The 22,900-nt window shown below is 41.1% G+C and overlaps 1 protein-coding gene across 5 annotated transcripts in view; it reads left to right on the top strand.

The window, feature by feature from the left end:
- Nucleotides 1-22,900, top strand: part of E(z) (histone-lysine N-methyltransferase E(z)) — a 347,474-nt gene that overhangs the window by 315,799 nt on the left and 8,775 nt on the right. For 4 of the 5 annotated variants that reach the window (XM_080277920.1, XM_080277921.1, XM_080277922.1 and 1 more), the window contains 2 exons: nt 2,464-2,634; nt 5,296-5,478. In XM_080277920.1, the coding sequence (XP_080134046.1) occupies nt 2,464-2,634; nt 5,296-5,478 (354 nt within the window). The remainder of the gene's footprint in view (nt 1-2,463; nt 2,635-5,295; nt 5,479-22,900) is intronic. The other variant, XM_080277924.1, reaches the window with a different exon arrangement.

Genomic DNA, 22,900 nt, shown 5'->3' on the forward strand with positions numbered 1-22,900 from the left:
TGAGGAAGGTAGAGGTTGAGGAGGATTGCAAAATGCTGCAGGAGGATCTGGATAGGATACACGAATAGAGCCAGACGTGGGAAATGAAATTTAATGCAAAGAAATGTAAAATATTGGAAATGGGTAAAAGTACCAAGAGGCCATCATTGAATTATTTGATGGGTAATGAACCAATCACAAAAGCGAGAGAAGAAAAAGATTTGGGTGTGCTGGTCCAGGACAGTTTGTCACCTGAAAAACACATTAACAAGACAGTTAGAGAGACGTATAAACTCCTGACTAATATAAGAGTAGCTTTTCATTATATGGATGAGGAGATGATGAAAAAATTGAGTGGCCATGATTCGCCCCAGGTTGGAATATGCAGCAGTAGTGTGGTCCCCACACAAAAAGAAAGATATAAACAAGATTGAGAGAATACAAAGAACAGCAACCAAGATGGTCCCCAGTCTGGCAGATCTGTCATACAGAGAGAGGCTGGAAAAGCTGGATTTGCCCTCCTTAGAAGAAAGGAGAAGGAGAGGCGACATGATTGCAGTGTTCAGGACCTTGATGGGAGTAGATAAAATTGACAAAGAAGATCTGTTTTTATGGGATAAGAGAGTAACAAGAGGACACGGAATGAAACTGAGGAAGCCAAGCTGCCTGAAGGATATCAAGAAATATAGTTTTCCTTATAGATGTATAGACCTGTGGAATAACCTGGACAAAGAGATTGTCCAGTCTAAAAACTTAAATGAGTTTAAAGCTAAATTTGACTTATTGAGAAACAGAGATGGGACCTGTATATCACAATTAGGTAAATACACACACACACACACACACACACACACACACACACACAAACGAGTGGTCTGCATTTACTAATGCTGATGGTGATGAATTTGTATACCTTTACAACAATAAATACTTCAGTCAACTTTGCTAGGATAGCAGTGAGGCAGAAGATGAATTGAAGCGATCACTGACTGCTGCAGTTGTGATTATGGTGTGAAATTAAGAGAAATGGTATAGGTTGTTATGATCACTCATTAAACACTGCTAATATCAAGTAGAGTATTGTATTAATTATACCACTCAGGAAAGTTATTCCATTTAAAGTATGGTATTGTACTGTATTTGGCTGAGCCCTGAGTGGCTCAGTCACTGTTAAAGTACTGTAGTCATAGCAGTGTAGCTGTAATTTCAGACTGTACAGTATGACATTAATTTTTTTAGATTTTACTAATATAATACTGTTTCTTTCTGTTATACTCTTGTTTCAAATAAAACAAATTATCATTAAGAGAAGTCAGCATAACAAGGGTGATTGAATTTCTATGTGTGACAAAAGTTTATGATGACTCAGTATTGTCTTGCAAGCCAGCATCTCTCCAACATTATTGATTTGCTGATTAGTGAGTGGACAGCCAGCAAAGTGATCATGATTGTCTTTTAGAAAGTTAACTGGCAGATCACCAGTGATTGTGTTGGCTCATTAGAGCAGGGAGTATCGCAGATGGTACTCTATTAAACCGCCGAACTTCTGTCCCATACTGCCATGTTGCTAATCCGCTACACTGCCACATGGCCACTTGTAAACAAACCATGAATACTTTGTGTGTTCGTCTTGATTATATCAAAATTTTGCTGAAATTTCACTGAAATGCCTATTATATATATATATATATATATATATATGTATATATATATATATATGTTAAATCAACAGTGTTTATAATCTAAAAACTATCAGTGTTTGCTAAGCAGTGAGATGATAATTTTTATAAGAGTACAGTATATTCTAAAGTGAGCCAAGCTAACCTCAGCCTAATTCATCACCTCTTTCCTTGAGAACGCATGGGGATATTTCAAGGTAATTTTTAGACAAAAAAGTGCAGCTTAGACACCGCAAAATACGATATTTACTCTATTTTCACCCGCCATATAACTTCAGAATCTTATCTGTGATGATAGGCAGGCTTGGTGTGAGGGGGAAGGAGGAGGAGGTGCATAGTAGTATGGTATTTTACGCAGTGACGTGCCTCGCTCAGTAGCTGAATATGCCACATTTGGGTCATTTGGGGTCCACATTTCGTTCTGTGCAAGTTCTACTTTCAGACTTGACCAACAGCCCATGGCTTTATTTTTATAAAATGCATAGTGGAAATGAATGGTATAAGGAATCCGACTGTACTCAGATATTATAGCATTGTATTGAAAATAGCAGACTGTTAGAGGTGAGTCATAAGAGCCAGAGAGTATAAATACCATCACCATTGACCCTGTCATGGTTTGGAAAACTGATAATCTGGTTCAGCTAATGTTAGATGAATTTATTGAGTTAAGATGACTCAGGAGCCTAGATACTGTAAATACTGTTGTAATAAACCGTCTCATAGTTGGGCCGTAGAGTTCTGTTCCAGCTAATGCCTGATGATTTATTAAACTAGAAGTAAGTAATAAAATCTCAACATTTTCCAGGTCAAAACCGTTTCCCTGGGTGTCGGTGTAAGGCATCATGCAACACTAAGCAGTGCCCATGCTTCCTTGCTGTACGAGAATGTGACCCAGACCTGTGTGTCACATGTGGGGCTCATGAGTTCTCCATCAGCAAGATCACATGCAAAAATGTTTCAGTTCAACGAGGGTTACGTGAGTTTCTCTGATATCACTTGAGGTTTTAAGTTTCAATAGATTTAGGGATTGATACAGATTTGTTTTGTAAAGCATGTCACATCAGGTACAGTGTTTATGTTGGTAAAAGTGAGTAATACAGTATGCTGTATACTCAGCCTGAGTATGTGACATGTAGGTGGACGAGGTATCTCTACACCTTGACAGTGTTTAAATACAGAAGTTGGTGATAGCATTTGGTTGTTCATGTAAGTATATGATATAATAATATTAATAGATGTTGAGCGTATGTTTTATTCTGTTTGGAACTATTATCACTTCAGAATGCAGTATTGTCTGAGCTGTCCCAGTTTTGTTTTGCTCAGTTTATTCCTGCTTGGATCAGTATTTTGATATGGTACATTAGAACCTCTTTAGTCAGGACTGTATGGGGGAAGGGTTGTCAGGATCAGCAGATTGTCCAACCCATCAGGTCAGACTCCACTCAGTACAAAATACGTATAAAATTAATTTGCAAAAATACAGCAGTCAGTTTTGAGGGGAGGGAAACTTAAGTAGTAGTATTACGTTAATTTCTGAGTAAAACTGTGAGTACAGTTGTATCAGATTACCACCGTTTTAATTGGTGGTAGGTGGGGGTGCCCAGCATCCACTCACATGATATAGTGATACCAATTCCTTCCTACATGTCTTATCATTTTTTTCCTGTGTCTGTCCTTTCTTCCTATTTCTCCGATCCTTCCTGTCACTATTATTAATCTTCTACTTCATTTGACTCTACACTGAAAGACAAGTCAAAGAATTTCCTGTAATTCAAGAATTCATTTACAATGCTGGGTGGTAACCACATAGCCAAATAACAGAGTGACATGGAGCCTACTGTGGTGCCTCTCTTAGCTGGGTGATGAGCCTCAAATGAAGCATCCACCGAGGAACCAAACTTCCACAGTAATTCCCATACTTCATTGTGGTGAGTCACTGTCAGCTGCATGGGAACGATGGTTCACTGCATGGGACTGCCTTGCATGGGCGGGTTCTTGCTTGCAGTTCATGGGTCTGCTCAATCAGACTTACTGGGGTAGCACAACAAAAACAACCATTTTTAATTGCCACTGAAGGGGAACCTACACACGGTGTCACTGTGCACCTTGGGTGAAGTGGCTGTGATGTCCACCGTGAAGGTGGACCCTGGGTGAAATGGCTGTGATGTCCACCCTGAAGGCAAACTTCCCTATTTTTCCCTGCACCATGCCATGGAAAGAACTGTGGTCTGACCCTGATGAACCACTGTCAGCCACAAGAGGGTGCCAGATCCCTACATAGCAAATGTACTGTACTGTACTTTTAGGATGGCCCCACAGAAGCAGAAGCTTACCTTTGGTCAATGGGTCTGCTCAGCCAGACAGACTGGTGTTAAGCAACAACAGTAGCACAAACCAATTTAATTAAAAATGAAGTTTTGTGCTTGTTATCGTTGGTATTATTGTGCACCAGCAGAACTACACAGTCTGTTCAAAAAGTATTTGACCTTAGGTTCTAAAAAAATAAATAGCTAACCTGTTGAGCCAGGATGCTGATCCCCCTCAAAGTAGGGCCTTCTGACTTGTCATACTTAGCCCAGCGTTCTTTCTACTGCCTGAAACGTTTTTCAGAGTCAGTTTTCTGTATCTCCTGCAGGTGCTTCTTTGAATTCGTCATGGTCTCTTCTCTCAGATGAACGTTGCCTGAAGACGTGTTGGAGTGTGCAAATTGCAATCCAGATTTTCTGAAGACTGTTGTCACGGGAGATGAGACTAGGGTGTATGGGTTCGACCCAGAAACCAAAGCATAGTTGTCCCAGTGGAAGCATGCAGAGTCACCTGTGGCCCAAAAAAGCACGACAGGTCTGCAGCAAGGTGAAATGCACTCGCATGTTGACAGTTTTTTTCAATTACCGTGGTGTTATACATCACGAATATATACCAGAAGGTCAGACTGTAAACAGACAGGACTATCTCGATGTTCTCTGTTGTCTTTATGACGAAGTTTGACAGAAGAGACCAGACCTTTGGTATGCAGCAAGTTGGAAGCTGCACCATGACAATGTCCCTGCCCATTCTGCTCAACTGATTCAGGAATTTTTGGCCAAGCACAACATCCTGCAGGTCTGGCAGGCTTCCCCATCACTAGACATGGCTCTGTGCAACTTTTGGATATTCCCCAAGCTCAAGATTCCATTGCAGCGTTCTTGATTTGAGACAAGAGAAGAGATCATGATGAATGTGATAAAGCACTTGCAGGAGATACTGAAAACTGACTTTGGAAAATGTTTCAGGCAGTGGAAATGATGCCAAGTCAGGAAGGCCCTACTTTGAGAGGAATTAGTGCCCTAGTTCAACAGGTTAGCTATTCATTTTTTTAGAGGCTAATGTCAGATACTTTCTGAACAGACCTTGTATATAATGTTGTCAGTGAAGATATGCCATTAGAATTTGCTAATTTTGAACCCCATATCCATTGGGCAAAGATACATACTTCATTGAATATAATCTATGCCAAACATACCACCATCAGGAATATATCTACCGTGTTGAAAGAGGATCAGTTGTATGTGTAATGAGTGGTTCATGAAATGTTTTATAAATTTAACATTGAGAATATGCTGTAATAGGAGTTGTTGAGAGTGTGCTTCTCCACCAGACAAACACTTGCTGATGGCACCATCGGATGTGGCTGGATGGGGGATATACCTCAAAGACTCGGCTCAGAAAAATGAGTTTATCTCAGAGTACTGTGGGGAAATTATCTCCCAGGATGAAGCTGACCGCCGGGGCAAAGTGTATGACAAATACATGTGTTCCTTCCTCTTCAATCTTAATAATGGTAAGTTTGTTTGTGAGGGACAGAAGTCATTTCTGAGGGCAGCAGAAATGAGTTACCCAATGCATGCATATTCGAGTTAGTTATATAGAGAAAAAGATAAAAAAGGAATTGCCATCATCATAATCATTATTGTCAGCCATCCATCATCATCCTGTTCTCTTTTTCCCACCCAAGAGTGGAGTGAGGTAGGGTTCAGGGAGAGATAGAGAGAGGGAGAAAAAAAAAAGTAAAACATGATAGGGGAGAACTAATCAGCAAGTGTACTCAGTGAATTGGACCAGACATTCATTTCACTCAGGACTCCTCCTCACAGGTATAATTTTCTACATGCAAGCAGTTCATATTGCCTGTCAGATAGAGTCAGTTTTATGGCCATCAGTTTAAAAGTGGGGGGGGGAGGTGCCAAACCCTTACAGTATTTTCCTCCATACAAAATACATCCAGTTAGCTTGATCCCATTGGCTCCTTAGCCCTGTCACCATTCATACATCTTTTTCGTACAGTTGTTTACCTTACCTTCACCTTCTTTGTGGCCGTCCATGCCTCCTCCCACTTTCAGTTTCATATATGCCCTGTGTATATTCATGCTTTCCATATGACCATACCATATAAGCACAGACTTAACTCTGTGTTCAAAGAGTAGTCAGAGGAAGTAATATGTAAACAGTGAAAAGTGAAGGTGGAAATAATTGACGTATTGTCAATTCTGAGTTCAAGATGGTGAAAGTGGCATTGTTGTCTGCACATACATCTTAAAATGGTAAAGGTGAGGAAGAGAAAGGAAGATTTTGTGGCCAACCAAATGGAGTGATAGGATAGAGATTGTGAGGAGTTAGTGTTCCTGATGGGAGCTCTGAATGGGAGAGTTGATATTGGTCCTCTAAATGATGTAATGGATTGTTATGAAGTGCCAAACAGAACTATAATGAATGGCACCTTAAGGGTGTGTGTCAGAAGTCTGAATGTGGGGGCTACAAAAAGAATGCATGAAGGTGTGATGGTTCCCACAGAAATATGCAGGTATGAGAGTTTAGTGTGGCAGGTGAACAAAGTATGAGGAGTCATGGAAATGAGATTACTGTTTGGAATGTATAGGATGGATAAGAAGAAATCTATCTATCTATTGCCAGACGCCATAATCCCATAAGGGGTGGCCATTTGACTTTGTTTTAAGGGGAGGGGCACTAACCCTCCACCAACCCACTTGCTGACACGTAGGGAGCACGTACGGTTTGGTTATATGGTTACCACCCAGCATTGTAAATGGTTTCTTGGCTTACAGGAAACCATTTGGCTTGTCACTCAATGTAAAGCCACCTGTAAAGGAAGGAAAAGCAATAAGAAATGACAGGAAAGGTGGGAGAAATGGGAAGAGAGGAGGGCAGGCACATAAAAAGAATGATAAAGGCTAAGGAAGAAGTAGGCAGCACTACATCAAGTGAGTGGATGGTGGTCGCCACCACCTACCACAATAAGAAGAAATAATGACAATAATAAGTAGAATACCGTAAAATTGTCGAAGGACAATTTTGATAAAGAAAAACTTCCCACCGCCATTGCCTACTAGAAGCTGTAAAGGGAGCTTGAGGTCAAGGTCACTGATATTGTGCATGCCACATTAGGTCATCACGGTTTATAAGTCCACCAAGTTTGGTGGCAGTAGCTTTAATCATTCTTGGAAAATTAGATGAGATCCGGAAAAGTCTCAGTTTTTTACCCCAGGTCAGGTCAAGGTCACTGATCTTTTACATGTCACCTTAGGTCATCACAATCTGTATGTCCACCAAGTTTGTTGACTCTGGCTTTATTCCTTCATGGAAAATTAGGTGACATCCAGAATATCCGGAAAAGTCCCAATATTTTTTCCCCACGCAATCTTAGTGAATATTCAACCAATTGGAACCATATGCCCTTATAGCCTGCATTTGCCTTAAGGCTGCTTTGTAGTTAACTTTCATCTTAATTTAAGGGGTTCATGAGGTAGCATGGCTGACTCACTTTAAATGTTCCGGATAATGTCCAGAGATCTGGTTGATGGATTCCCAGCATATTTGGCCAAAAGAAGTGGACACCTGTCCGACATAAGTTGACCAAGTCTGAAGGCTCTAGGCCAAATAGCCTTTGAAATATCACAGTTTTAAAATAAGTAATAATAATAATAATAATAATAATAATAATAATAATGACAAAAGCAAGAGAACTTCCCTTAGGGATGTGGGAATATTTAATATTAGGAATAATAATAATAATGTGAATGGTGACAAATGGAGAGTTGTGATGTCTGTTGACAGAGGATGAAGAGAGGCACTTTGATGATATGGTCACACAGAGAATGGATATAGAACAAGAGTGGTGAAAAGATATATTGGTACATGATGAGTTTGAAGGTGGGAGCTGTAATATGCCAAGAAGGTGGATGAATGTGGTAAATGAGTGTAAGAAAGTGAGTTACCTGTATGAAAGTTGATGCAGCTAGGGAAGTGAAAATGGATAAAGTTGGTTGGATGAATTATGTGTAGAAGACAATGACAAACTTGACAGTTGTTGGATTAACTGTCTGGTAGGTAATGCAAAATGCATCAGTAGAAAAAAAAAATCTATATATGCACAGATACTTTGGCCTTAAGGCAGACCTAGGATTCCTGGGACATGACCTGTCTGTGAATGATTGTCTGGGCCATTTTGATGGGCATTCTTTTGATGGTTTTCCCCCTTTCATACTTTCTTTTTCCTTTTTTTGCAACTTCATCCCATCCTTAGGTAGGGAAAAAAGAGGTCATGATGATGATAATAAGAATGTATTGTGATTGATGAATAAAGGGTTATAGGAGTGCAAGAGGATGTGTGAATTAAATACTTGCTGCAGGACAGACAGTGGAGAAAAGCATGTGAAAAGGACTGTTATGTGTGGCATTTTTGGATCTGGAATTCTCTATGATTTTATATGGAGCTGCATTATGGTAATTTTTAAATAATTTTTTATTTTCCCCCCAGTCACAAACCTGATACATTGAAAATTGTATACATGTGAAATGAATGAGTAATTACATGGATATTTTGTGTACAGTACTGTAATTTGTTGTGATATAGTAATAGGAAGTTTTTTTAAAAGTATGTGGCACACTGAAAGCAGTGATGAGAAATAGGGAGGTGAGTATGGAATTTAAGAAGTCACTGCATGATGGTATTGTGATCCCTACCCTGACGTATGGAAGCGAGGCGTGGACCTTGCAAGAGGGGAACAAGTCAAGAGTGAGAGCAGTGGAAATGAGTTACTTGAGAGGAGCATGTGGAGTGACATGGAGGGACAGGTTGACGAATGAAGAAGTGAAGGAACGTTGTGGGGTAGATGTGGATGTGGTTGAAAAGATTAGGAGAAATACACTGAGGTGGTTTGGACATGTGGAGAGGATGGAGAATGAAAGACTAAGAGGGTGTATGTAGGTGAGGTGGAGGGAGGGAGAGGGAGGGGTAGACCGAGGATGAGGTGGAGGGATGGAGTTGAGAGGTATATGAGGGAGGGGGGGGTGAGTTGGGGGGAGGGGAGTCAAATGGTGGGTGACAGAGTGACTTGGAGGCGTTTTGTCTGCGGCCACCCTTTGCGGGATTAGGGCGTCGGGCTATAGATAGATAGATAGATGTGGAGTCTTTCCTATGCTCCTCATGGGGCAATGTAGGATTGGATGATGGATGGATGGATGGATTTTTTTTTTTTTTTTTTTTTTTTTTTTTTTTTTTTTTTTTAAATAATGGTTTTACCTATATGATTATGTTTTGAAATACTGTGGAACTTCAGGTATGTGGTCGTGTGAGCTAAAGCACTCCAACTGAGTAGATACCACATGGGTTTACATCCAAGGGGTGGAAATGGAAGGGAATTATTGTTCACATAATACCATTCAGAGATGGGTAAGGCTGGTCATCCCTGCCATTATGCAGGGACTAAGTATAAGGTGTGTCCAAAAAGAAACCTAACTTTTTAAATAGTGCACCAACTAGCTGTCCCAGCATGATCCCATCAGAAGCGCTGTGTAGCAGCAACTTTGAGCTTTAGTGTAACACTAGCCACGTCACTTTAAGTCATTGAGATACACACTCTTTAGCGAACATGTGGAAAGTGCACTTGGCAAATTTTCTTTATCTCTTCTGTTGTCCGAAATCATCGACCTTTCAGGGTGGATATCAACTGGGGTTGGGAGTGAGGGGGTCCGCAGGGGCTAAATCCAGAGACTAGGGCGGCTGATTTAGTTTGTCCACACCTCAGGTCTCATCCTATGCACTACCTCCCTCAAATGCTTCAGGATGTCCAAATAAAACTTTATTGACTCTCTGACCATGTGGACCAAACTCATGGTCAGCAACACCCATCCAAAAAAAAAAAGATAATCAATGTCACCTTCTTATTTGAGGGATCCTGGTGTGTGTGTGTGCTGTATTTAATTTTTATTTTTTTCTGTGATGTTGTTCCAGCCCATTACGATGACTGCCTTTTCATTTTGACATCGTAGCCATACACCAACATTTCGTCACCTGTTGTGACATTTTTCAGAAAGTTTTCATCAGCATTTGAAAAATGAAACAACTCCAGACTGACTGGCTGACTATGACACGGTTTCCTTTTTGCTCATGTGTTGGCAGTCACGGCACAGATTGTGTGGCTACATCAGGCATCTTCAGTTTGTAAGGCTAAATCATGTGGCACAAACATTTACAGATACCTACTTCTTTGGAATCTTCACAGACAGACAATCAGGCAACAATTTTCACAGATCACCAGATCACACACCCCCCCCCTTCTGTAAGGAAGGAACCAAAGGCCAGAAACCTGCACAATTGTTCCCTCCAAGAAAAAATATAAGCAAGATAACAGCCAAATTCAAGATGTGTTCATTTTGAGATGCCTGGACACACTGTTTGAAAGACTGGAGGTCATAGGTAGTAGGAAATACAGACAGGAAGACACTTCCAGAGTTGACCTGTTGCATACATGAAGGACAGAGTAATGGTTAACTTTTGCATTAGAGAGTTGGACAGAAAAGAGATGAGAGTTTGTTGCTATGTGGGTGCTACGCACCCACCATGGTGGAGGAGGGATGCAAGCAGACAGTTCAGAGGTGCAGCGACCTCTAAAGTAGTGCTAGAAAAAAGATGCAACTGTGTGGTGAAGAAACAGAGGTTGAAGGGAGCCAGTAAGAGGAGGAGAATAATGAGACAAAAAGTCTTTGGCTCCACCTTGTTGAGAAGAACTGTATGTGGGGAGCCTCACCACACATGAGAACTGTACTCTACATGTATGAATAAAACCCATGTATGAGGTCTGTTCAGAAAGTATCCGACCTTATATTTTTTCTCACTAATCAGTTAGAAGATAGGAATGGGGTTTTGTATAGCACAGTGCAGGACGTTCATGCGCATGCCTGATTAATGCCAGCCGCCATGAGTGAATCAGTGGCACTCAGTCAGCCTGTGTTCATGGTTGTTCATCTTACACTTATCGCATTCCCGTGCTTGTCACAACGACCAAAAAATCAAACAGCGTTACTGCATCAAATTTTGCCAGAAACTAAGTGATACCCAAGTTGAAACTATCAGGAAGATCCAGCAAGTTTTGGGGAATGAAACCATGGGGGTAGTGCAAATAAAGGAATGGTACAGTTGCTTCAGAAGTGGTTGAACATTAGTCTACAGTGATCCATGTCCTGGGAGGCCATTAACAAGCAGAGGTGCTGAAAATGTGAGTCTGCGGTTTGGCCACGGGAAATTGTTGGATGACTGTCAGAGAAATTGCTAATGAAATTGGAATCAGCGATGGATCAGCAAACAAAATTTTAACGGATGATTTGGGCATGCAAAGAGTTGCTGCCAAGTTCGTTCCAAAGCTCCTGTCATGTGAATAACAAGCTTTGTGAATGAATGTTGCTCAAGACATGTTGGAGTATGCAAATTGCAATCCAGACTTTCTGAAGACTGTTACCATTGGAGGTGAGATGGGTGAATGGGTATGATCCAGAAACCAAAGCACAGCTGTCCCAGTGGAAGAATGGAGGATCGCTACAGTAAAAAAAAAGTGCAACTGTTCCGGAGCAAGGTGAAATGCATATTAACAGTTTTTTTCAATTACTATGGTATTGTGCATTATGAATATGTGCCAGAAGGTCAAACTGTCAACAAACATTACTACCTTGACGTACTACTTTGACGTTATCTGTCATCTTTGTGACAGTTTGGCGGAAGAAATCAGACCTTTGGTATGCGGCAAGTTGGAAGCTGCACGATGACAATGCCCATGGCCATTCTTCTCAACTGATTCAGGAATTTTTGGCCAAGCACAACATCCCTCAGGTCTGGCAGGCTCCCTACTCACCAGACATGGCTCTGTCCAACTTTTGGTTATTCCTTAAGCTCAGAACTCCGCTGCAGAGTTCCTGATATGTGATGAGAGAAGAGATCGTGATGAATGTGATGAAGCACCTGCAGGAGATACTGAAACTGACCTTGAAGAATATTTCAGGCAGGGGAAAAAACACCGGGCTATGTGTGTCAAGTCAGAAGGGACCTACTTTGAGGAGGATTAGTGTCCTAGCTCGACTGGTTAACTATTTTTTTTTTTTTTTTAGAGCCTGTGGCCAGATACTTTCTGAACAGACCTCATATAAAGTCAACAGCTGTGCGGGGGTAAAGAAAGCACGGAGTTGGCTTAGCACACCTACTTTCATAGAAGCAGATTTTACAGGAGGCGTAATATAATCTTTCCAAGATAAATCCTGAGAGAGTGAAACCCCAAGTATGTTTAATCCCCTAGCCGCCAGGCGTCAGTTGAAACTGTCAAGACATCGGTGGCCAGGCAGTGCTGGGGATTGGTCAGAACCACATTTGTTTTCGCGCCACAGTTTGGAGGGGCCGCCACTTTATCTTGTCACCAAAAGCTAGGGAGAGACTCCCACCAACCGAGCCAACCATACCTCAGTCATTTCTGTGACCCTGCCAGGTGTAGGACAATGTTTTCTTAACCCTTCTTGTCCGATTCCATGGACTTTTGCCTCATCCACTCCTGTCAAGCCTCTTTCCAAGGATACTAGGAAAGGACCCAGTGATAATGCCATAGGATGTGCCTTGGACACCATTATGTCTAGTTTGTCAAGTAATGGAGAAGTTATGTTGAGAGCAAAGCCATAGCCGGGGCCATGGGAAGATGCATGAACACATCCTGTTCTCATGGCAAAATTACTCGTCTTCCTCATGTCATTGCTCATTGATGCAGTGACCTAGAGACCTGGGGATACAGGTACTTCTCAATTTACACGAGATTAAATTACACGTTTTTGAAATAACACGATGCAAAAAATCTGTCTTTTTGTTTACATGTTTTTCTTAACATGATTTAAGAAAAAACAAAATTCGCACCACAGGACACTGCATTTTGCAATCATCAGAGGTCTCACTCTGCCTTCCCATGCTGGAGAATGAAAAACGCTGCCAAAAATGCATTCACTGTTGTACCAGCTTCGTGTCAACATCACTGTGCAGCCCCACCAATGTTTTACACCTTTTTTTTTTTTTTTTTTTTTTCCCATACCTAAATTACCTTCATCTGATTCATCATGGCCTCCAAGCATCCTTCTACCTCTGGAGTATAATCCATATTTTATTTACCACAGAGTACACCAGAAAGTTCACAGAACCTAATTCCTTCACTTAACACGTATTCTTATGGGAAAATTATGTTTAAATTACACGACTTCTTCTGGAACACAATACTCACGTAAATCGAGAGGTACCTGTACTTTCATTCACAAGAAGAAGAGTTGGTGAGTAATATGGTCTTTAAGTCATTTCTCTGATTGCTATAGTTTCTGAGATATGAAGGTAAGAAATAAGGCTATTTTGTGGAATTTTTCCGTACTGAGGTAATGTGCAAGCATATTTTAGCCCGTCGTCCAGGGGTTAAAGATGATGCATGATTGAGTCAGATATTCTTAAAAATTAGAGGATACTCCTGCAGAAGACCTTGACAGGTTGAAAGATGTAAGAACTGAATTTATGAAGCATTAAAAACAAGATTACTTTTATCTGAATCAGAGATATGAGCCAAGTCAGACATTAGGTGTGCCATAGCCTCATCCCTTGCTTGCTTAAGTAACTCTTTAAATGGACGCTGCAGAAAGTGAATGGAAAGGCAAAGCGTGGAGTCATCAGCGTATGAGTGGATGGGGTTATATATACAGCTTAGAAGGTCGTTGATGAATAGATGGAAGAGAGTTGGTGATAGGACAGAAACCATAGGAAGACCACTGTTGATAGCTCTAGGAAAAGAACAGTAGTCATCTACGACAGCAGTTATCGAACGAACAGAAAGGAAATAGATAAAGGCACAGATAGAAGGATAGAGACTGTAAAAGGGCAGTTTGAAAATTAAAGATTTATGCCAGACTTGATCTAAAGCCTTTAAGATGTCAAGTGTAATGGCAAAGCTCTCACTAAAGTCCCAAAAAGAGGATGACAAGGAGTCCGAAAGGTAGGTGAGAAGATCGCCAGTGAAGCATCCCTGGTGGAACCCATACTGACGATCGAAAAGGAGGTTGTGATAGGTGAGTGGCTTTATTTTATTAAATTTATTATCATCATCATTTGTTAAAAATAAATTTAAAAACTTTTGAAACAGGATGTTAAAGCAATAGACAATAGTTAGAGAGGGCTGGGAATGGTCACCCTTCTATGGGACTGGCTGAATGAGAGCAAACTTCCAGCAAGAAGGAAAGGTACAATTCTTGTTTACTCACCAACCACATTTCCATACTACATACCTCCACTGCACTTCCAGAGCCAGCAGCACTCTGGAATGTTACGTAGTGAAGGTCAGTGACATCATTATTTGTGTCTTCTTTTGCCAAACACCAATATAAAATTGTATAATAAATATATTAGTCACCTACCTTGTACCGCCATTGGCTCATGTACAGTATTGTATTTTTCATGTGTTTGAAGTGTAATGCTGTATGTTAGGGAGACCTGGGCGGTTAAGGAAGAGGATATTCATAGGCTCAAACATACAGAAATGACAGTGATTAGGTGGATGTGTAATGCCTTCTGGAATACCAGGCCAGGTGGGGCTAAGTTTATGATGGAAGAGTCGAATGAAAGGATGGGACTGGAGTGTATTGTTGTGATGAGGCATAGATTGAGATAGCTTGGGCATGTGGAGAGGATGGGGGATGGCAATTAAGTGCGGAAAGTGAGAAGTGTGAATGTTGGATGTTGGGTTGTGAGTGGCAGACCAAAAAAGACCTGGGGCAAGGCCAAAGAGTGTGACCTCAGGGATAAGGAACTTAGTTGGGGGCTGCCAGAGATCGAGCAGCATGGAGAGATGGCATTAGGTGACCAAGGCTGATGCATGCAAGCATGTTCAAGCCTTTATAAACAAAACAAAATGAACATCACGCACTTTCTCAATGTGATTGTTGTCTTTTGATGTGGAAAGCCATCCAGATTTGGGATCATCTTCGGTGGATGATCTTCCTGATTTGAACCACAGGATCCACTTGTGACATTGTGTACGGCTCAAACAATGCATTCTCTATAAGCCTGTTGCAGTATTTGACAAGTCTCTGTAAAAGTTTTTCCCTGTATGAAACTATTTCATGCAGACACGTTCTGCTTCACGATCCTTCGTTGTTCAACATGCAAAAAATTGCCAGGTGCACTAAACACACATTCACTCTAGTACATGTACCTCGATGACTAAGGGACGTTGCTTGATGTGGCTAGTGTTAACCTGACGCGTCCTATTGATGTACATATGCGCCTAAATTTATTGTAACTGTGACTCCTGTTGATGTTCATAAATGCACTGCAATTGCGAGGTTCGTCCTTTGCACATTTTTCAAATTTCGCCCATGATTTTTGGTACGTATACGTGGGACACTTTCCTCTACCCGAGGCCAGGCTTGGACAATGCCTTACCCCACATGACCTCCCCCCATGCCATTGTCTCGGCAACTCACCTGTTACCAGTGACCTGGCTAGTAAAGACACGTTGCGCCACAGTACGAAATTCAAGGCGAGAGTGATTCCCCAGTCGATGACAATGTGGAGGACAAAGTTTACATGGCATTAGAGGAAGAAACGTTCAGAAGTGATGAGGAGGTAATGTCGCCAAAGAGGGTGCTGTGTGTTGATGTGTTTGGTGAGTGAAACAATGCTTATATCACCTATATTACTGTGTGAAAACCAATATACTGGTACTTTTGTAAATTTGTACCAAATAAATAAATACCTATTCTGAGTGGTTTAGAGTAGTTACCCCTCCCATAGAAAATGTCTTCTCTGGACCCTGGCTTGAGGGGTAGGGTCACCTGTACCAGCATTTCTACACTCAGGTGAGCACTTTCTCTCTGAATTTTCAATGTTTCTCATAAAACGTGGAGGTTTTATTAAAAAAAAAAAAAAAAAAAATGCCGGGATTGGGGGAGGTCATTGGTGAAAAATCTGCTGGGACACTGCGGATTAAACTAAAGCTCAAAGTTGCTGCTATGCAGTGCTCTTGTTGGGATCATACTAGGCTGGCAAGTTGGTGCACTATTTAAAAGTTTGGTACCTTTTTGGACAGACCTTGTAGCCCAGCCCCTCCAGGTGGGGCAGAAATGGACTAAATGATCCATATCTGTAAAATGTGATGGACCCAATTTTATTGCCAGTTATTTATGACACAGAGAAATGCATGTGCAAAATATGATGGACCACCCCATGTATTTCCAGTTATATAAATGGCCTCTCATTACTTACAAAATCAAGCACATATACAATCAATCATACATTGAAAATGGAGCAGTATCAGCATGACTCCCAGATCCTGCCTAGGACTGCCACAGTGCATTTTAAATAATGGTAGATGGAATACGGATTCCTGGAGAAGCAACTGAGGGACTCCACCTTCTCATTTTATGTAGCCTGTTATGACTTTTTTTTTTTTTTCTTTTTCTTTTTTTTTTTTCTCAGTAGCATTGAGATGGTAGGAAAAGATATATCAGAGGAGGGGAGGACTTGTATTACTGCATGGATAAGTGAAACTTTAGATATAACTGACTATGTAAAGCAGGGGTTGATCCTTAACTACCATTAAGTAGGTCCAGGCTGCCACCAGTCTTTGCTTCAGACATTGTACTACTAGACAGACCAAGGCCTGCCTGACCAAAAAATACCATGCGAGTTACAGACAACCTTTTGATACATGAGGCTGTGACACACCCAGCTCTGACTGTTGCTGAGCTTAAACACATCCCAGGTTCTTAGATGTCCTGACCTGTTAAGCACCACCTCCAGAAGACTTCATATCCCATCAGGAAAACATCACAAAGGTTGTTCAGAATGGGAACTTTGTCTTTAGCAGGAAATATCATCATTTAACAGAAGAACAGTGGTGTAATTTGATATTTTCTGATGGCTACCTGTATTTTTTCAAATGTATCAAGAGAAAGCAGGGGAGGATGTGATGGCCAAGTAATTTCTGTGTGTGTGTGTGTGTGTGCGTGTGTGCGCGTGCGTGCATGCATGTGTGCGTGAGAGAGTGAGTGAGTGAGTGAGAGTGAACAGTCAACATTTCCGGAAGTCATTAAAAGATAATTTTTTATTGCACTTGAGATACATTGCTGCAGTATATTTATACATGATGGGAACCTTTGCCACAAAGCCAGGGGAGAAAATTTAAAGGTGTTTAAGAGTGGCCTGGTAACTCTGGACATCAGTCAAAACAAGAACTGTTGCAACCAGATTAAAAAAAAAAAAAGTACAGTATGTTTATTGTTGGTGATGAAACTTGAAAATGAAATCATGAGTCTTAGACTCAGCATATTGATGTACTGCATTTTAGGGAGCTTGTCTTATGCATTATACAGTAGAAGTCCTATTTTTCGGCATCTATGGGACCAGGCAAGTGCCGAAATATCAAAATTGCCAAATTATCAAAAACCCTACCCACACAGTACCTTATATGTTTAGGTGAACATTATCATCACTACTCATATCATTACAAATGTGTTTGGAGAGAGTACTGTATACTGTTTGATACTGTACAATACTGTAATGAATACAGTACTATACTTGAATATGAAAAATAAAGAAATTAGTGAACATACTGTATATAAATGTAATGATACAGTAGGCCTACAAGTTCACATGCACTTACCTAAACTTATAGTAGGTTCCATCTTTACATATGTACAATAGAAGGGGTTGATTGGAGTCTGCTACTGCTGGAAGAAGTCCCCAGCAGTAGAGGGGACGAAAAAAATCGGAAAATCTGCCAAACGATCAGAGATTTTCGTAAATGGGAATATTTCTCAAAACTGCCGAAATGTCAGATTTGCCGGGGAATTGGATGCCGAAGAATTGGACTTTTACTGTATCTGGAGGTGGTCTTTAAAGCTTAAAGGTAAAGTAACTAAATGTTAGGTGATTTACTGATATGTACCTCTTTATGTTTGCATAATCTTTATGATTTTATTTAATTTCTTTGTCCAGATTGTTTACAGTATTTTCTTTGTTGATACTGTACACACACAAGAAATATACCAGCAAAATAAAGAAGCTTGAAACTATATTTGCAGAACACTGAAACTTAAAAAACACTACTGTACATGAGCCAATGGCAGCACAGGGTGAATGACACTAATGTTATGGTATATTCACTATACAATTTTAGTTTCCGTATTTAACAAAAGAAGATAAAAAATAAGTCGTCACTGACCTTCACCTCGTAACTTTAGAGAGTGTTGCTATGTTTGGAAGTGGAGTGGAGGTATGTGGTATGGGGATATGGTTGGTGGCTAAAGAAGAATGGGAAGTGAGTTGAAGAGTGTAAATATTACAGAGCTGTAGTATTTACCTCTAACTTGGCCTAAGATTATCATCCTTCCTGAATACTGAGTGTTAACAATAGATGAACACTAGAATACAGTGCTAGTGATAAAGAAGCGCAGCAGAAAAGATCTGTAGAACAATAGCATTATCTTTTTCTGACAATGAGCTATGTGAAATAAGCTATAGAAGGACAAAAATCTGGGATAAGTTAGGGTAAAATATCTATAAGGAAAGATAATTGGAGATGCATGGATAGTATCAGCAGGAAAGGAGGGAGGTAGATGAGGACGGTGAAACAGGTGAATGTATTGTACATGAATTATGACCTTGTTTATGGAAGTGAGTAGTGTTAGGAAACTGAAAAGACAAGCAGAGGATGTTGTACAGGGGGCTGATAATGAACTTGCAATTTCCAGTAAAAATATTATATATATATATATATATATATAGGAGAGAGGCTTTAAAATTTTTCTGTTAAGAATTGACTCGAAGACTTTTGAGACACAGGATGTTACAGCAATTGGACAATAGTTAGAGAGTTGGGAATGGTCACCCTCCTTTGGGACTGGCTGAATGAGAGCAAACTTCCAGCAAGAAGGAAAGATACAAGTTGACAGTGAAAGGCAAAAGAGTTTACCTAGGCAGAGTGTAAGCACTGAAGCACAATACTTGAGGACAATAGGAGGGACTCCATCAGGCCCATATGCCTTGTTAGTATTGAGGCCAGTGATGGCAGAAAATACATCAGCTGAAGAAATTTTAATGTCAGCCATGAGGAAGTCTGAGGGGGGAAGTGATGGAGGAACAGCACCGGAATCGTGTAAGGTAAAATTGGAGGAGAAAGTCTGAGCAAAGAGATCTGCTTTATCAGTAGAAGAAATAGCTACAGAGCCATCAGAATAGAAATGAGCAGGGAAGGATGATGAGGCCAAGTTGGTAGGAAGGTTTTTGGCAAGATGCCAGAAGGAGCGGGAAGAATTCAAGTAGGAGTGTTGAGATCATTTAGTACAGATGAAATTATATTTAGCATAGCGAAGAACGGACTTAGCACGATTCCAGGCAGAAACATAAACAAGATATGATTCAGGGTTGGGTCGGCTGCGGTACCTTTTATAGGCCATTTCCGTGTTGCGGACAGCATTAGAACAAATGTGATTAAACCAAGGCTTTCTTGCATTAGTCAGAGGATATGAGAAAGGAATGTATGCTTCCATGCCCGAGAGAATAACCTCCATAATGCGCAAGGCACACTCAGATGACTCCCGACCATGAGAAAAATCATTCCATGGAAAATCAAAGAAGTACTGCCCGAGGGCCTCCCAATCTGCAGCTCCAAAGTGTCACAGATGATGTTTCTTTGGAGGGTCCGCAGGCCGTACTAGAGCAATAAGACAGGTTAAGGTGATAAGGTTGTGATTGGAGGAGCCCATCGGAGAGGTAAGATTAACGGTGTAAGCAGAAGGATTAGTTGTATGGAAGAGGTCAAGTATGTTGGAGCTCTCTCCTAGGTGGTCAGGGATACGGGTAGGGTGCTCTACAAGCTGCTGTAGGTCATTAAGGATAGAAAATATATAGGTTTGTTCACCAGGTGGATCAGTGCAAGGAGAGGAGAGCCAAAGGTGATGGTGAACATTGAAATCTCCGAGAATGGAGATTTCAGAGAAAGGAGAAATGGATAGAATGTGTTCCATCGTATAAGTAAGATAGTCGAAGAATTTTTCATAGTCAGTAGAATTAGGAGATAAGTAAACAGCACAGATACATGTAGTCAGAGAATGACAAGAAAGCCGAAGCCAGAGAGTAGAGAATTCAGAAGAATCAAGTTCAGGAACACGAGAACAAGATAAATCGTTGCATACATATACACAGCAGCCACCTTTGGCTTTGAAATGAGTATAGAGAAAGGAGGAGGAAGCAGAAAAGGGTTTGCTGTCAGTTGCCTCAGACAGCTGAGTCTGTCAAGGAGAGAAGGTGAGGTTTAGAGGAGGAGAGGTTGTGTTCGACAGAGAGAAAGTAAGAGGAAAGGCCGCGAATGTTGCAGAAATGAAGAAATGAGTCAGACAGTGGTTCTAGGCATCTCTCTGAGTTGTCACCGGGAGAGGGGCGTATGGTGGGGGAATTTATGTTCCCCCCCTTGGGGACTCCGAGGCATGATTGATTGATGCCATTTTACTTTTTTAAATTTTGAAAAGTTAGTGTAGTGTGTGCTGTGCATTAGTTTGGTGTTGACAGAGAAACTTGTGTTGGAGAGCATGCTGGCCTACTCTCTGTGTTCCTAAAGCACTGAAAAAGTTCAGCAAAGGGGGTTGGTCAGGAACTAGTCCTGAGGGCTGATGAAATGGGAGCTCCAGCTCTCCCTGTCATCAGCTTTCCATCCACCCTGGGAGTACTGCCCTGCTCGACTGGTGCTACAGTATATATATATATATATATATATATATATATATATATATATATATATATATATCCCCGCTTGTCGTAAAAGGCAACTAAAAGGGTTGGCGGAGGGTTAGTGCCCTTCCCCAGAAAACAGCTAACTAAAAAAAACAAACAAGAAGCCTCGGACAAGGACTGACCAAACGATGACGACCCAGGACCGGACAAAGGACTTGGTAATGGGTACATGGAATGTAAGAGGAGCGAATGATGAGGTGAAAGAAAGAGAGATTGCCCAGGTGCTTGAGGGTGCGAAAGTGGATGTATGTGGAATAACTGAAACAAAATGGAGAGGAGAAAGTGTGAAAGAATGGGAGTATGGATGGGGTATATGTGCAGGGTAGGTGAGAATGAGAGGGCAAAGGAAGGAGTATGTATAGTTGTGAGTAAAATATGGAAGAAGAGCATAAGACAGTATGGATCAGTTGGGTCAAGGATTCTGTGGGTAAAGTTGAAAGTTGGAATACAAATGTGGGCGATTGTGTGTGTGTGTATGCGCCAACGCAAGATCGTGCTAGAAGAATGAGAGAAGAGTTCTGGACAAATGTAGAAGTGTGCATGGAAAAGTTTGGAAGGAATGAGAGAGTGTTTTTGATCGGTGATATGAATGGCAAAATTGGGAATGTGAAGGTGGATGGAATAGTTGGTGAGTGGGATGTGCCTGCTGAGATAGATCAGAATTGGAGTGCATTAGTGGACATTTGTGCTGGGAGGGGGTTGGTGATAGCCAATACCCTCTTCAGGCATAAAATAATCCACAGGGATACATGGCGAGTGATGAGAAGGGTGGGTGGTAAACTGAATGAAAGGAAGGCAATGATTGATTATGTGTGTGTGGATAAAAGGATGCGAAGATGTGTAATGGATGCAAGAGCTTTTAGAGGTTCGGGGAGTGGACTTTCTGACCACTACTTGGTGGTGGCCAGAATTAGGATTCAAGTAAGATAGAGGAATACAAGAAGGGAAAGACGAGAGGAAGGAGTAGTTGCAAGGAGAGTGAAAAGGTTACAAGAGGATGAGAAAAAGGCAGAATATAAGAGAGAAGTGGAGGAACGATTGGGCAAATATGAATTGGAGCAGATGGGAGACGTGGAAGGTGTGTGTAGGATACTTACAGAAGAAATATGTGCAGCATGTGATGTGGTGTGTGGAAGGAAGAGAAGACGGAGGGGGGTGCAAGGAACAGCGTGGTGGACTGAAGAGGTGAGACAGGCTGTGGCACAAAAGAAGAAAGCATACAATGAATGGATGAGAAATAGGAGCGTGGAAGAAGTTGAGAGGCGGAAGAGAGAGTTATATGTAGAAAGAAAGAGAGGTGAAAAGATTAGTAAGAGAGAGTAAGAATAGAGTGGATGAGGAATTTGGAAGGAATTTGAGTGTAAAGTGGAGGGACTGTAAGAAAATGTTCTGGAAAGAGGTGAAAAGAGTAAGACAGGGTGGAAGTGAAGTTAGCAGGGGAGTGAAAGATAAAAATGGTAGATTACTAGTGGAGAAGGGAGAAAAAGTGAGCAGATGGAGAGAACACTTTAAGGAATTGTTGAACATAGAGGATGGAAGTAATGCGAGTATAAGTGGCTGGGGAATGGCTGGGAGAAGGAAGGAGGTGAGAAGACAGGAAGAAATCAGTAGGATAGAAGTTGTGGAAGCAATGAAGAAAGTTAAATTGGGGAAAGCCCCAGGAATTGATGGAGTGTGTGGTGAAATGCTGAAGCATGGGGGAGAGATAGTAGTAGAATGGATGTGGAAGATGTGCAGATTGGCCTGGGAGGAAGGTAGAGTCCCGGAGGATTGGAAGTCAGGTATAATTATTCTCATGTACAAAGGAAAAGGGGAAAAAGAAGTGTGTGGTAATCATAGGGGCATTTGTCTTCTTAGTGTAAGAGGAAAAGTATATGGTAGGATACTTATTGACAGAGTTAGAGAAAGAACAGAGAAATTAGTTGGAGAAGAACAGGGAGGCTTTAGGAAGGGAAGAGGTTGTGTAGATCAGATATTCATTCTTAGATCTTTAGTGGAAAAGTTTCTAGAGAAGAGAAAGAAGTTGTATGTGGCTTTCATGGATTTGGAGAAAGCATATGGCAGGGTGGATAGACAAGGATTGTGGAAAGTGTTAAGAATATATGAAGTAGAT

Source organism: Coenobita brevimanus, chromosome 71, assembly GCF_032717465.1.
Source record: "Coenobita brevimanus isolate Jiangsu-jjx chromosome 71, ASM3271746v2, whole genome shotgun sequence".
NCBI classification, from domain to species: Eukaryota; Metazoa; Arthropoda; class Malacostraca; order Decapoda; family Coenobitidae; genus Coenobita; species Coenobita brevimanus.